The sequence below is a fragment of the Protopterus annectens genome, chromosome 16.part0 (genome assembly GCF_019279795.1).
Source record: "Protopterus annectens isolate FY-2018-M chromosome 16.part0, PAN1.0, whole genome shotgun sequence".
NCBI lineage: Eukaryota > Metazoa > Chordata > Ceratodontiformes > Protopteridae > Protopterus > Protopterus annectens.
The window spans coordinates 12,631,115-12,648,798 of record NC_056750.1 but is presented as its reverse complement, the minus strand read 5'-3'; the positions used below and the strand labels follow the sequence as shown (position 1 = coordinate 12,648,798).

Sequence of the window (17,684 nt, the reverse complement as noted above, 5' to 3'; positions counted from 1 at the left end):
GTAGCACTAAGACGTATGATGAGTACTACACTGTCAGTGATGATAATGCCACTGTTATCCACTTGCTTTCAGATTGTACCATTTCCAAGGATGTTACAGCAGCTGATATTTGAGAATACCAACTCACTGAGCCAGTGTACTGCTTTGATTAGCATTTTCACACCACATGTCTTATGCACTGCATAATTACATGGGCTATTTTCTTGAAGCATTCCGAAATCCAAGTATGTATGTGCAGTTTTCATTGTGTAGACTCCTAGTGCAGAGCACCTTCATTTATTGCAATAAAAGATTTTCTAATCTCATAGAACATATTAAGGAAAAGCATGAAAACTAAATTCACCTTAACTGTATTGACTACCATAACATCCAGTGTGGATTGTTAGACTGCAGTTTTCTGTCCTCACATTTGTTGTAATATTATATCAAAGATTAGTCATGGATAACTGGCTCAACTGGTAAGTGAAAATCGGAATGCTTCACTTTCACCCTGAAGTGTTTTGATGCAGTGCAGTCCATGCCACAAGAATGGGACTGTACTTTCCCAGATATCACTCACGCTCCCTGTAAGGCTCAGCTGTACACAGTACTCAACGTGTGGCATGACCATGACCTAGTGCAATGAGAGCATTACTTTCTGCTTCTTGAGGACTAACCCGACCATTCTGTGGGCTGATGCCACAGCCCTTTCACTGTACTTTGCTGATGCAGTCTGTGTGTGAACAACACCCCAAATTCCTGCTCTGTTGCTATCGAGACTTCATGCCAGGGTTCCCATGGCCAAGAAGCAGCACTTTGCATTTTTGTATAGGATCAGCTGGTACCACACAGCCTTGTTTAGAAATATGCTAGATTAGATTAGAGTATCTGTGAGACTGCCCCATAGTCATTCCTACACAATTCCTCAGAATATTACTAAATTTTGCTCAGTCCAGGGGTAGAAGAGAGTTTGCTTCTGCAGTATAGAGATGTGATAAACCAGTAATCATCCTTATGCAGCCTGTAAGATGAACTGTTTGTTAATCCTCCAGTAAGAATATCTGAATGTTACAGTAGGGATATTTATGGTGTACATAGTATTTCTTTTACTTTATTTGTTGACTGGGTAAGCCCACTGGGCCCAAGCATCCCCTTTCAGGGACAACCTGCGAGTACTGTCTAGTTAAGTGAGTTGCTCAAAGTCACACAATTGGAAGACAAAGCTGGAAGGAATCAAATATCTGTGCCTTAAGCTAAGAAGTGACTCATTAACAGCTCAGAGGCATAATCCTATCCTCTAACTACCAGACCAGCCAGGAATGCAGCTGTGCAGTAACTCATCTAATAGCAGCTGCCTGAATATTAAGGTTGCAACTGTAGGATAGGCTCCCTCCCTTCTGCCCACTGGAACTCTATGCATATAGGATTTGGTAAACATTATAACCATCATCTGTCCTTCTTACTAGTTTACTTGTTTAACTTTGATTTCTGGAGTTAGATCATTAGTTATGTATGTAGTTATGTTTGAATATTCATTATATACGGCTAGTAGATGAATGGTGTGTGAATTGTACTGTTGACGTATTTGCTGTTTTTGAAGTTTTCTACATTGCTTTATATATTTTCCTTCTACTCTCTGGTTTCTTCAGCCTGTCACAGAACATTTTTTACTGTAGTTTATTTACCTACTGCTTCAGTGTGGCACCAAAAGGAACAGAAGTGCTCAAGGCGATCACTTTTATAGTCAAATTGCTCTCTAATGATGAAGGCCAGAGACTCTGCTTCTCAAGCTTCTGGAAGGCTAACTGTTAAAAATTCTGGTCAAAAGCCTTCACCTAAAAAACTGTTCCAGCAGAGATAAATGAATTCCACAGCAATGTTCCTAATATTCTTACATCTGCTGCTATGGTCAGTTATCAGTTAACTCTATTTTTCAAAGACATACCACTTTCAGACTTTTTTATTCATTAGAAGAGTCCATGTTCCATGCTACGAAGGCTTAATATACAAAGAAGGTACTTATATATTTTTGTATCTTTTAACACATTTCAAATACAAACTTTATTAGTAAGATTTGAAACCGGTAGGTTAATTTTATACAGTAATTGATCAGTTATTTAAAATAATTTGTTTAGTTGACAGAAATATAGTCAGAAGACAGAAGTACAGTCATTTATATTAATGGATTATGCAAGTGTTATCAGTCAAGTGAAAGTCCATGTGGAACAAGTTGTCATTCAGCTATCAAAATATATAGAAATAGCAGGGAATGTTATTGAGACTGGCAATTGTATAATAGCATCTAAACCTATTAATAAAATAAGTTATATTTATTTTCTGTTTTCATCAGTCCCAGACAACTTGGTCATCAAGATCCTTAAGGACGGCTTGAGTAATTTTGACTGCACTACTCGAGGCTGGGTGCTTCATGGCTTTCCCAGGGATGTAGAACAAGCTACAGAGCTGAAAGATGCAGGGTTTGTCCCAAACAGGTAGGTCTTATTTCTAACTGGGCTCATTGTTAGCCAAACAAAAGGAGGCTGTATGGAAACCTAGTTGTATTTTGCTATATTTTGCATCTGCACATCTTCCCTTCACTTTGATGAACCACAATTTACTGGGAGTATATACAAGCGCGTGCGTGCGCGCGCACACACACACACACACACACACACACACACACACACACACACACACACACACCAACTTCCCAGATGCTGTAGTGTTCTCATTTTGAGGGCACTGGAAACTTAACCTCTGGTTCAGACCTATACTACAGATGGCAGTTTCTGATCAGTATTTTGATGGCACCATTTTACGTTATTTCCTTTTATGTTGTGTCAGATTAAAACAATGCAAAGCTCCTAAAATTGCCAACTGCAATGTTAATATGTTAATTATATTTTCTTATCACATATATACTTACTTTTCTGTCTCTCTGATCATGTTCTGTTGGTATTTGGGCATGCTGTATTATTTGTTTGTTTGTAATTATAATTTCTTGGTAATTTTTCATCATTTGGTCTATGTTATCAAAATAACCACCTCAGACCTTTATGCCCATATTTATATGATTAACTTTGCATGACATGTTCATGAAAGGCAATATGTCTGCACTGTAATTTGTACTGTTTTTATATCACCTTCTCTGTACAGCTCTGCTCTTTTCTTTCCTGCCTTTTCCCTACCAGCTGCCTGCCAACTACTCCCCTCCATCATCTGGTCCTCTTATGCACATTGTGGATGAGACCAATCACAGGAATGATCACCATGGTAGCTGTCAGATTGTGTTTTTTCTGCTGTCTCTACTATTCTATGTACAGTCGATTTTTTACTCTGTTAGGCATTGGGGGTTCCATAATGGTTCATGTGTTCACCTTACAGACATAAAGTTCAGCTTTGATTCTCACCTTTGAGAAGGATGGCTAGGCTTAAAAAGACCCTCTGAGATCATTAGCCTAGTAATCACCTATGAACGGGACATGCAGTGGCTATCAGCGCCGGGCTGTCCCTTACTTCCACAAGAGAGGTAATTCAGCAGGACTGTACCAGGACGCAGTACAGGCAAGTTTTTTTTTTTAATGACATCTTTGACGATGTAAGATATTGCCAGCTATGCCAGGAGAAGTAGGGCAGTGGATGTGTAACATATGCCAGCACAGCTAGCTGGAACTTTGTAAAGAATTATATGTCATTTGTATATCAACCTGATTTGTACAGATGCTTGTGTTGAAAAATATATTTGTAATGCTGCTTGTGTTAAAAATGTACCAACAGTGTACCCTGCTGGACAGAAAAAGAAATATACATGCATTATTGTAACTGTTTAAATGTATATGTTTTAACAGAGGATACTGGAAGAGAACAGGTCAATCTCAATCCACCTAACTTTGAAAATAGTTTGAAATTAAATTACCTGGCTTAGGCCATAAAGATTGTATCTTACAGTTCTCAGTGCAGCCAGAGACAAAACGTCTGTACTAGGAAGCTTTCTGCATTGTCTTTGGGCTATACTAGTTGCTGCTTTGGAAAGGTGGAGATTTGAAATTGTTTTATGATTTCCAGGAGCTGCAGCAGATCTTAGAAAGGCTCGCTGTGTCTGTATTATTGACACAAATGTGCTAAATTCTGACAGCTTCTAGCCAAGGGGGTAGCATGGGTACCAGAAGTCAAATGACCAGATGCATGTGATGTCATTCTGTAATCCATCACTAAAAATAATATTTTAATACTAGGCTCCTTGATTACTGGCCCAGAGTGGGGACATCATAGTATCTACCAGGAAAATGATGACATGCATGTGTGCCCCAGTGTGTGCAACCTCATCCCTAACCCCAAGAGAGGCAAGAAGGCTCCATCCCTTAATTACTCTCACCTTGCCAGTTTTGTCAGGTAACTGAACTACTAATCTAACTCATGTTACCTCGGTCATAGTCAGGGCTATGTCCCTTTGTAAAGTACAGCTGTAGTTTTAGCATACATCCTGAAATTGAGAAAAACAGTAATGAGGTGTTGCAGTATTGTCTGTAAAGCAGCTTTGCAAAGAAGAGGATATGAATAAACATGTAACCAGTACAGATTTTATACTTCATGTGATGAAAACATGTTGCATCTACATTGCATTTACTGTAAGCCGTATGGAAAAAGTGTAAACAGGGAGTGGATTTATTTGTTTTCAGAGCTGAGTTTTCAGTAAATTTGAGCAGCCAATTTTTGTTTCAGATGTATAACTATATATGTGAAAGAAAAACTAGCTGCTCAAATTTATTGAATCAAATCTTATTGAAGATATGTGGCATACTGTAACAGAACACTTCCTAATGTATGCCATTTAGTATGGAAATAGCAGTTGGTGCCATGATTTGTTTTCTGCCATTTGATAGAAGCAGCTAGTCTGAATATGTGGCAGGATGAAAAACAGAGAGGTGGGTTATATGATCTTTTTTAGGGGGTATCTTAGTACGTAGTAAATAAAAACCTCTCCCAGTGCAACTGTTTAAAGGATGAGTGCACTAAGGTAAGAAATTTGAATTTATATTCTCGAAATATTGCACTTTATAAAGCTTAAGTTTTAGTTAGATAATATTATGTAACTGACCTAGTGGTTCATGATGGCATTACAAGGAGGATTTAGTAAATTAGAGAAAATTTTATATGAACAATGCTGTTAGTATGCTACCTTAGTTTATATCCTTCCCAATTAGTAGTTAAAGGGTCTCCTCCAGTATCATACAGATCCGCATTCATATATTATTGTATTATATTATCTACTTATTATTAGATTTAATATTTTGCTGCTATCTACATTGTAAGCCTGTAGTTTTACTGAGCTAAGCTTTTTAATGCCTTTATCCTGCCACTAATGAATGTTAATGTTTTAGCAGTCTACAAATTTCTTCTAACTTACAGCTTTAGTGTTGGTTATCTATGCACCGTTAACTTAGGCTTATATTTTTTGTGAGTAAAATTAGTTGTATGCAAAACATTTAGCAGCAGATCTGTCAACTGCCCCTTGTTTTAGAGGTATGTCCCTATTTTCAGACTTGATTTACCCCTTCACACAATTTTATGAACCCCTCTCATCACATCATTTTTGAAGCTGTCTAGTACCCAGAATGCCACAGTGCATGACCAAAATACTAGTGGCAACAATAAGTTAAAGAAAGAGGACACAAATCTTACATCTCCGTTTTTCTAAAGCAAATATAAATGATGTTGTTTGGCAGAATTTTGCAATGCAGTTCATTGAAGTTTACAAATTTTGTGCTTTCTCTTTGATAATGTGCTTTTATTTTTCCATCATTTCATCTTTCTGTTTTTTAAACTTGTTCCTGGGTAGTACCCCACATTGTTACTAGAAGTGGGAAGAGTTATGTGCTTTTTGGTATTCAGATTTTATTCTAATTAGAAGCCCAGATTTTTGGCTGGATGTACCTACTTTTCAAGGGACTTTTTTGTATTTCATTGTCTGCGGGTTGAGAAGTATTAAGTTTCTTGTGTGAATGTTGTTTTATTTCATAGTGTATATCATTTTTTATATACAGTATAGATGACCTACATTGATTTATACAGCCATGTGCCCACTAGACTGCATGTAGTGGGCTTATTATTTGTGGCCAGTTGTCAGCTTTGCTACTGCAGTTTTCTTATAACCTTATATCATTGATTATATTTGCATTCTTCTCACTAACTTTTAGAATTTTGTAGTTATTTTTTAACACCCCATTCACTCCCTTTCTTTTAGTGTCCCTTCCTGACTGCCTAGCCACCTCACTGTCTAGCATCTGTCACTGCCATTGTCTGTTGCTTCTGAGTGCATTAATTTAACCTGTTGCCACATACATCTACCTTTCTCTGTTTCCATACCTTAGTAATCCACTTGTACTTAGCCTTTTATATTTCATCTTCTTATTTTTCAATTTTCCACAAATGTACTTTGCAACAAATATAATCCCAGATGACATTTCTGTTTGCATTTACCTGCACTGTGGCATTTGTATTAGTTCTCACTACTGTATCAGCTCTCTACTGACATTGCTAATTCTGATGACATTATTTCTGTTTGCATTTACCTGCACTGTGGCATTTGTATTAGTTCTCACTACTTTATCAGCTCTCTACTGACATTGCTAATTCTGATGACATTATTTCTGTTTGCATTTACCTGCACTGTGGCATTTGTATTAGTTCTCACTACTTTATCAGCTCTCACTGACATTGCTAATTCTGATGACATTATTTCTGTTTGCATTTACCTGCACTGTGGCATTTGTATTAGTTCTCACTACTTTATCAGCTCTCTACTGACATTGCTAATTCTGATGACATTATTTCTGTTTGCATTTACCTGCACTGTGGCATTTGTATTAGTTCTCACTACTTTATCAGCTCTCTACTGACATTGCTAATTCTGATGACATTATTTCTGTTTGCATTTACCTGCACTGTGGCATTTGTATTAGTTCTCACTACTTTATCAGCTCTCTACTGACATTGCTAATTCTGATGACATTATTTCTGTTTGCATTTACCTGCACTGTGGCATTTGTATTAGTTCTCACTACTTTATCAGCTCTCTACTGACATTGCTAATTCTGATGACATTATTTCTGTTTGCATTTACCTGCACTGTGGCATTTGTATTAGTTCTCACTACTTTATCAGCTCTCTACTGACATTGCTAATTCTGATGACATTATTTCTGTTTGCATTTACCTGCACTGTGGCATTTGTATTAGTTCTCACTACTTTATCAGCTCTCTACTGACATTGCTAATTCTGATGACATTATTTCTGTTTGCATTTACCTGCACTGTGGCATTTGTATTAGTTCTCACTACTTTATCAGCTCTCTACTGACATTGCTAATTCTGATGACATTATTTCTGTTTGCATTTACCTGCACTGTGGCATTTGTATTAGTTCTCACTACTTTATCAGCTCTCTACTGACATTGCTAATTCTGATGACATTATTTCTGTTTGCATTTACCTGCACTGTGGCATTTGTATTAGTTCTCACTACTTTATCAGCTCTCTACTGACATTGCTAATTCTGATGACATTATTTCTGTTTGCATTTACCTGCACTGTGGCATTTGTATTAGTTCTCACTACTTTATCAGCTCTCTACTGACATTGCTAATTCTGATGACATTATTTCTGTTTGCATTTACCTGCACTGTGGCATTTGTATTAGTTCTCACTACTTTATCAGCTCTCTACTGACATTGCTAATTCTGATGACATTATTTCTGTTTGCATTTACCTGCACTGTGGCATTTGTATTAGTTCTCACTACTTTATCAGCTCTCTACTGACATTGCTAATTCTGATGACATTATTTCTGTTTGCATTTACCTGCACTGTGGCATTTGTATTAGTTCTCACTACTTTATCAGCTCTCTACTGACATTGCTAATTCTGATGACATTATTTCTGTTTGCATTTACCTGCACTGTGGCATTTGTATTAGTTCTCACTACTTTATCAGCTCTCTACTGACATTGCTAATTCTGATGACATTATTTCTGTTTGCATTTACCTGCACTGTGGCATTTGTATTAGTTCTCACTACTTTATCAGCTCTCTACTGACATTGCTAATTCTGATGACATTATTTCTGTTTGCATTTACCTGCACTGTGGCATTTGTATTAGTTCTCACTACTTTATCAGCTCTCTACTGACATTGCTAATTCTGATGACATTATTTCTGTTTGCATTTACCTGCACTGTGGCATTTGTATTAGTTCTCACTACTTTATCAGCTCTCTACTGACATTGCTAATTCTGATGACATTATTTCTGTTTGCATTTACCTGCACTGTGGCATTTGTATTAGTTCTCACTACTTTATCAGCTCTCTACTGACATTGCTAATTCTGATGACATTATTTCTGTTTGCATTTACCTGCACTGTGGCATTTGTATTAGTTCTCACTACTTTATCAGCTCTCTACTGACATTGCTAATTCTGATGACATTATTTCTGTTTGCATTTACCTGCACTGTGGCATTTGTATTAGTTCTCACTACTTTATCAGCTCTCTACTGACATTGCTAATTCTGATGACATTATTTCTGTTTGCATTTACCTGCACTGTGGCATTTGTATTAGTTCTCACTACTTTATCAGCTCTCTACTGACATTGCTAATTCTGATGACATTATTTCTGTTTGCATTTACCTGCACTGTGGCATTTGTATTAGTTCTCACTACTTTATCAGCTCTCTACTGACATTGCTAATTCTGATGACATTATTTCTGTTTGCATTTACCTGCACTGTGGCATTTGTATTAGTTCTCACTACTTTATCAGCTCTCTACTGACATTGCTAATTCTGATGACATTATTTCTGTTTGCATTTACCTGCACTGTGGCATTTGTATTAGTTCTCACTACTTTATCAGCTCTCTACTGACATTGCTAATTCTGATGACATTATTTCTGTTTGCATTTACCTGCACTGTGGCATTTGTATTAGTTCTCACTACTTTATCAGCTCTCTACTGACATTGCTAATTCTGATGACATTATTTCTGTTTGCATTTACCTGCACTGTGGCATTTGTATTAGTTCTCACTACTTTATCAGCTCTCTACTGACATTGCTAATTCTGATGACATTATTTCTGTTTGCATTTACCTGCACTGTGGCATTTGTATTAGTTCTCACTACTTTATCAGCTCTCTACTGACATTGCTAATTCTGATGACATTATTTCTGTTTGCATTTACCTGCACTGTGGCATTTGTATTAGTTCTCACTACTTTATCAGCTCTCTACTGACATTGCTAATTCTGATGACATTATTTCTGTTTGCATTTACCTGCACTGTGGCATTTGTATTAGTTCTCACTACTTTATCAGCTCTCTACTGACATTGCTAATTCTGATGACATTATTTCTGTTTGCATTTACCTGCACTGTGGCATTTGTATTAGTTCTCACTACTTTATCAGCTCTCTACTGACATTGCTAATTCTGATGACATTATTTCTGTTTGCATTTACCTGCACTGTGGCATTTGTATTAGTTCTCACTACTTTATCAGCTCTCTACTGACATTGCTAATTCTGATGACATTATTTCTGTTTGCATTTACCTGCACTGTGGCATTTGTATTAGTTCTCACTACTTTATCAGCTCTCTACTGACATTGCTAATTCTGATGACATTATTTCTGTTTGCATTTACCTGCACTGTGGCATTTGTATTAGTTCTCACTACTTTATCAGCTCTCTACTGACATTGCTAATTCTGATGACATTATTTCTGTTTGCATTTACCTGCACTGTGGCATTTGTATTAGTTCTCACTACTTTATCAGCTCTCTACTGACATTGCTAATTCTGATGACATTATTTCTGTTTGCATTTACCTGCACTGTGGCATTTGTATTAGTTCTCACTACTTTATCAGCTCTCTACTGACATTGCTAATTCTGATGACATTATTTCTGTTTGCATTTACCTGCACTGTGGCATTTGTATTAGTTCTCACTACTTTATCAGCTCTCTACTGACATTGCTAATTCTGATGACATTATTTCTGTTTGCATTTACCTGCACTGTGGCATTTGTATTAGTTCTCACTACTTTATCAGCTCTCTACTGACATTGCTAATTCTGATGACATTATTTCTGTTTGCATTTACCTGCACTGTGGCATTTGTATTAGTTCTCACTACTTTATCAGCTCTCTACTGACATTGCTAATTCTGATGACATTATTTCTGTTTGCATTTACCTGCACTGTGGCATTTGTATTAGTTCTCACTACTTTATCAGCTCTCTACTGACATTGCTAATTCTGATGACATTATTTCTGTTTGCATTTACCTGCACTGTGGCATTTGTATTAGTTCTCACTACTTTATCAGCTCTCTACTGACATTGCTAATTCTGATGACATTATTTCTGTTTGCATTTACCTGCACTGTGGCATTTGTATTAGTTCTCACTACTTTATCAGCTCTCTACTGACATTGCTAATTCTGATGACATTATTTCTGTTTGCATTTACCTGCACTGTGGCATTTGTATTAGTTCTCACTACTTTATCAGCTCTCTACTGACATTGCTAATTCTGATGACATTATTTCTGTTTGCATTTACCTGCACTGTGGCATTTGTATTAGTTCTCACTACTTTATCAGCTCTCTACTGACATTGCTAATTCTGATGACATTATTTCTGTTTGCATTTACCTGCACTGTGGCATTTGTATTAGTTCTCACTACTTTATCAGCTCTCTACTGACATTGCTAATTCTGATGACATTATTTCTGTTTGCATTTACCTGCACTGTGGCATTTGTATTAGTTCTCACTACTTTATCAGCTCTCTACTGACATTGCTAATTCTGATGACATTATTTCTGTTTGCATTTACCTGCACTGTGGCATTTGTATTAGTTCTCACTACTTTATCAGCTCTCTACTGACATTGCTAATTCTGATGACATTATTTCTGTTTGCATTTACCTGCACTGTGGCATTTGTATTAGTTCTCACTACTTTATCAGCTCTCTACTGACATTGCTAATTCTGATGACATTATTTCTGTTTGCATTTACCTGCACTGTGGCATTTGTATTAGTTCTCACTACTTTATCAGCTCTCTACTGACATTGCTAATTCTGATGACATTATTTCTGTTTGCATTTACCTGCACTGTGGCATTTGTATTAGTTCTCACTACTTTATCAGCTCTCTACTGACATTGCTAATTCTGATGACATTATTTCTGTTTGCATTTACCTGCACTGTGGCATTTGTATTAGTTCTCACTACTTTATCAGCTCTCTACTGACATTGCTAATTCTGATGACATTATTTCTGTTTGCATTTACCTGCACTGTGGCATTTGTATTAGTTCTCACTACTTTATCAGCTCTCTACTGACATTGCTAATTCTGATGACATTATTTCTGTTTGCATTTACCTGCACTGTGGCATTTGTATTAGTTCTCACTACTTTATCAGCTCTCTACTGACATTGCTAATTCTGATGACATTATTTCTGTTTGCATTTACCTGCACTGTGGCATTTGTATTAGTTCTCACTACTTTATCAGCTCTCTACTGACATTGCTAATTCTGATGACATTATTTCTGTTTGCATTTACCTGCACTGTGGCATTTGTATTAGTTCTCACTACTTTATCAGCTCTCTACTGACATTGCTAATTCTGATGACATTATTTCTGTTTGCATTTACCTGCACTGTGGCATTTGTATTAGTTCTCACTACTTTATCAGCTCTCTACTGACATTGCTAATTCTGATGACATTATTTCTGTTTGCATTTACCTGCACTGTGGCATTTGTATTAGTTCTCACTACTTTATCAGCTCTCTACTGACATTGCTAATTCTGATGACATTATTTCTGTTTGCATTTACCTGCACTGTGGCATTTGTATTAGTTCTCACTACTTTATCAGCTCTCTACTGACATTGCTAATTCTGATGACATTATTTCTGTTTGCATTTACCTGCACTGTGGCATTTGTATTAGTTCTCACTACTTTATCAGCTCTCTACTGACATTGCTAATTCTGATGACATTATTTCTGTTTGCATTTACCTGCACTGTGGCATTTGTATTAGTTCTCACTACTTTATCAGCTCTCTACTGACATTGCTAATTCTGATGACATTATTTCTGTTTGCATTTACCTGCACTGTGGCATTTGTATTAGTTCTCACTACTTTATCAGCTCTCTACTGACATTGCTAATTCTGATGACATTATTTCTGTTTGCATTTACCTGCACTGTGGCATTTGTATTAGTTCTCACTACTTTATCAGCTCTCTACTGACATTGCTAATTCTGATGACATTATTTCTGTTTGCATTTACCTGCACTGTGGCATTTGTATTAGTTCTCACTACTTTATCAGCTCTCTACTGACATTGCTAATTCTGATGACATTATTTCTGTTTGCATTTACCTGCACTGTGGCATTTGTATTAGTTCTCACTACTTTATCAGCTCTCTACTGACATTGCTAATTCTGATGACATTATTTCTGTTTGCATTTACCTGCACTGTGGCATTTGTATTAGTTCTCACTACTTTATCAGCTCTCTACTGACATTGCTAATTCTGATGACATTATTTCTGTTTGCATTTACCTGCACTGTGGCATTTGTATTAGTTCTCACTACTTTATCAGCTCTCTACTGACATTGCTAATTCTGATGACATTATTTCTGTTTGCATTTACCTGCACTGTGGCATTTGTATTAGTTCTCACTACTTTATCAGCTCTCTACTGACATTGCTAATTCTGATGACATTATTTCTGTTTGCATTTACCTGCACTGTGGCATTTGTATTAGTTCTCACTACTTTATCAGCTCTCTACTGACATTGCTAATTCTGATGACATTATTTCTGTTTGCATTTACCTGCACTGTGGCATTTGTATTAGTTCTCACTACTTTATCAGCTCTCTACTGACATTGCTAATTCTGATGACATTATTTCTGTTTGCATTTACCTGCACTGTGGCATTTGTATTAGTTCTCACTACTTTATCAGCTCTCTACTGACATTGCTAATTCTGATGACATTATTTCTGTTTGCATTTACCTGCACTGTGGCATTTGTATTAGTTCTCACTACTTTATCAGCTCTCTACTGACATTGCTAATTCTGATGACATTATTTCTGTTTGCATTTACCTGCACTGTGGCATTTGTATTAGTTCTCACTACTTTATCAGCTCTCTACTGACATTGCTAATTCTGATGACATTATTTCTGTTTGCATTTACCTGCACTGTGGCATTTGTATTAGTTCTCACTACTTTATCAGCTCTCTACTGACATTGCTAATTCTGATGACATTATTTCTGTTTGCATTTACCTGCACTGTGGCATTTGTATTAGTTCTCACTACTTTATCAGCTCTCTACTGACATTGCTAATTCTGATGACATTATTTCTGTTTGCATTTACCTGCACTGTGGCATTTGTATTAGTTCTCACTACTTTATCAGCTCTCTACTGACATTGCTAATTCTGATGACATTATTTCTGTTTGCATTTACCTGCACTGTGGCATTTGTATTAGTTCTCACTACTTTATCAGCTCTCTACTGACATTGCTAATTCTGATGACATTATTTCTGTTTGCATTTACCTGCACTGTGGCATTTGTATTAGTTCTCACTACTTTATCAGCTCTCTACTGACATTGCTAATTCTGATGACATTATTTCTGTTTGCATTTACCTGCACTGTGGCATTTGTATTAGTTCTCACTACTTTATCAGCTCTCTACTGACATTGCTAATTCTGATGACATTATTTCTGTTTGCATTTACCTGCACTGTGGCATTTGTATTAGTTCTCACTACTTTATCAGCTCTCTACTGACATTGCTAATTCTGATGACATTATTTCTGTTTGCATTTACCTGCACTGTGGCATTTGTATTAGTTCTCACTACTTTATCAGCTCTCTACTGACATTGCTAATTCTGATGACATTATTTCTGTTTGCATTTACCTGCACTGTGGCATTTGTATTAGTTCTCACTACTTTATCAGCTCTCTACTGACATTGCTAATTCTGATGACATTATTTCTGTTTGCATTTACCTGCACTGTGGCATTTGTATTAGTTCTCACTACTTTATCAGCTCTCTACTGACATTGCTAATTCTGATGACATTATTTCTGTTTGCATTTACCTGCACTGTGGCATTTGTATTAGTTCTCACTACTTTATCAGCTCTCTACTGACATTGCTAATTCTGATGACATTATTTCTGTTTGCATTTACCTGCACTGTGGCATTTGTATTAGTTCTCACTACTTTATCAGCTCTCTACTGACATTGCTAATTCTGATGACATTATTTCTGTTTGCATTTACCTGCACTGTGGCATTTGTATTAGTTCTCACTACTTTATCAGCTCTCTACTGACATTGCTAATTCTGATGACATTATTTCTGTTTGCATTTACCTGCACTGTGGCATTTGTATTAGTTCTCACTACTTTATCAGCTCTCTACTGACATTGCTAATTCTGATGACATTATTTCTGTTTGCATTTACCTGCACTGTGGCATTTGTATTAGTTCTCACTACTTTATCAGCTCTCTACTGACATTGCTAATTCTGATGACATTATTTCTGTTTGCATTTACCTGCACTGTGGCATTTGTATTAGTTCTCACTACTTTATCAGCTCTCTACTGACATTGCTAATTCTGATGACATTATTTCTGTTTGCATTTACCTGCACTGTGGCATTTGTATTAGTTCTCACTACTTTATCAGCTCTCTACTGACATTGCTAATTCTGATGACATTATTTCTGTTTGCATTTACCTGCACTGTGGCATTTGTATTAGTTCTCACTACTTTATCAGCTCTCTACTGACATTGCTAATTCTGATGACATTATTTCTGTTTGCATTTACCTGCACTGTGGCATTTGTATTAGTTCTCACTACTTTATCAGCTCTCTACTGACATTGCTAATTCTGATGACATTATTTCTGTTTGCATTTACCTGCACTGTGGCATTTGTATTAGTTCTCACTACTTTATCAGCTCTCTACTGACATTGCTAATTCTGATGACATTATTTCTGTTTGCATTTACCTGCACTGTGGCATTTGTATTAGTTCTCACTACTTTATCAGCTCTCTACTGACATTGCTAATTCTGATGACATTATTTCTGTTTGCATTTACCTGCACTGTGGCATTTGTATTAGTTCTCACTACTTTATCAGCTCTCTACTGACATTGCTAATTCTGATGACATTATTTCTGTTTGCATTTACCTGCACTGTGGCATTTGTATTAGTTCTCACTACTTTATCAGCTCTCTACTGACATTGCTAATTCTGATGACATTATTTCTGTTTGCATTTACCTGCACTGTGGCATTTGTATTAGTTCTCACTACTTTATCAGCTCTCTACTGACATTGCTAATTCTGATGACATTATTTCTGTTTGCATTTACCTGCACTGTGGCATTTGTATTAGTTCTCACTACTTTATCAGCTCTCTACTGACATTGCTAATTCTGATGACATTATTTCTGTTTGCATTTACCTGCACTGTGGCATTTGTATTAGTTCTCACTACTTTATCAGCTCTCTACTGACATTGCTAATTCTGATGACATTATTTCTGTTTGCATTTACCTGCACTGTGGCATTTGTATTAGTTCTCACTACTTTATCAGCTCTCTACTGACATTGCTAATTCTGATGACATTATTTCTGTTTGCATTTACCTGCACTGTGGCATTTGTATTAGTTCTCACTACTTTATCAGCTCTCTACTGACATTGCTAATTCTGATGACATTATTTCTGTTTGCATTTACCTGCACTGTGGCATTTGTATTAGTTCTCACTACTTTATCAGCTCTCTACTGACATTGCTAATTCTGATGACATTATTTCTGTTTGCATTTACCTGCACTGTGGCATTTGTATTAGTTCTCACTACTTTATCAGCTCTCTACTGACATTGCTAATTCTGATGACATTATTTCTGTTTGCATTTACCTGCACTGTGGCATTTGTATTAGTTCTCACTACTTTATCAGCTCTCTACTGACATTGCTAATTCTGGATGACATTATTTCTGTTTGCATTTACCTGCACTGTGGCATTTGTATTAGTTCTCACTACTTTATCAGCTCTCTACTGACATTGCTAATTCTGATGACATTATTTCTGTTTGCATTTACCTGCACTGTGGCATTTGTATTAGTTCTCACTACTTTATCAGCTCTCTACTGACATTGCTAATTCTGATGACATTATTTCTGTTTGCATTTACCTGCACTGTGGCATTTGTATTAGTTCTCACTACTTTATCAGCTCTCTACTGACATTGCTAATTCTGATGACATTATTTCTGTTTGCATTTACCTGCACTGTGGCATTTGTATTAGTTCTCACCACTTTATCAGCTCTCACTGACATTGCTAATTCTGATGACATTATTTCTGTTTGCATTTACCTGCACTGTGGCATTTGTATTAGTTCTCACTACTTTATCAGCTCTCTACTGACATTGCTAATTCTGATGACATTATTTCTGTTTGCATTTACCTGCACTGTGGCATTTGTATTAGTTCTCACTACTTTATCAGCTCTCTACTGACATTGCTAATTCTGATGACATTATTTCTGTTTGCATTTACCTGCACTGTGGCATTTGTATTAGTTCTCACTACTTTATCAGCTCTACTGACATTGCTAATTCTGATGACATTATTTCTGTTTGCATTTACCTGCACTGTGGCATTTGTATTAGTTCTCACTACTTTATCAGCTCTCTACTGACATTGCTAATTCTGATGACATTATTTCTGTTTGCATTTACCTGCACTGTGGCATTTGTATTAGTTCTCACTACTTTATCAGCTGTCTACTGACATTGCTAATTCTGATGACATTATTTCTGTTTGCGTTTACCTGCACTGTGGCATTTGTATTAGGTCTCACTACTTTATCAGCTCTCTACTGACATTGCTAATTCTGATGACATTATTTCTGTTTGTATTTACCTGCACTGTGGCATTTGTATTAGTTCTCACTACTTTATCAGCTCTCTACTGACATTGCTAATTCTGATGACATTATTTCTGTTTGCATTTACCTGCACTGTGGCATTTGTATTAGTTCTCACTACTTTATCAGCTCTCAACTGACATTGCTAATTCTGATGACATTATTTCTGTTTGTATTTACCTGCACTGTGGCATTTGTATTAGGTCTCACTACTTTATCAGCTCTCAACTGACATTGCTAATTCTGATGACATTATTTCTGTTTGTATTTACCTGCACTGTGGCATTTGTATTAGTTCTCACTACTTTATCAGCTCTCTACTGACATTGCTAATTCTGATGACATTATTTCTGTTTGCGTTTACCTGCACTGTGGCATTTGTATTAGTTCTCACTACTTTATCAGCTCTCTACTGACATTGCTAATTCTGATGACATTATTTCTGTTTGCATTTACCTGCACTGTGGCATTTGTATTAGTTCTCACTACTTTATCAGCTCTCTACTGACATTGCTAATTCTGATGACATTATTTCTGTTTGCATTTACCTGCACTGTGGCATTTGTATTAGTTCTCACTACTTTATCAGCTCTCTACTGACATTGCTAATTCTGATGACATTACTATTTTGGGGTTTTTTGTTT

At 36.4% G+C, this 17,684-nt stretch overlaps 1 protein-coding gene across 2 annotated transcripts in view; it reads left to right on the top strand.

Annotated features, from left to right (window-relative positions):
* Nucleotides 1–17,684, top strand: part of AK8 (adenylate kinase 8) — a 2,747,949-nt gene that overhangs the window by 1,917,968 nt on the left and 812,297 nt on the right. For both annotated transcript variants that reach the window (XM_044058631.1, XM_044058632.1), the window contains one exon: nt 2,330–2,471. In XM_044058631.1, the coding sequence (XP_043914566.1) occupies nt 2,330–2,471 (142 nt within the window). The remainder of the gene's footprint in view (nt 1–2,329; nt 2,472–17,684) is intronic.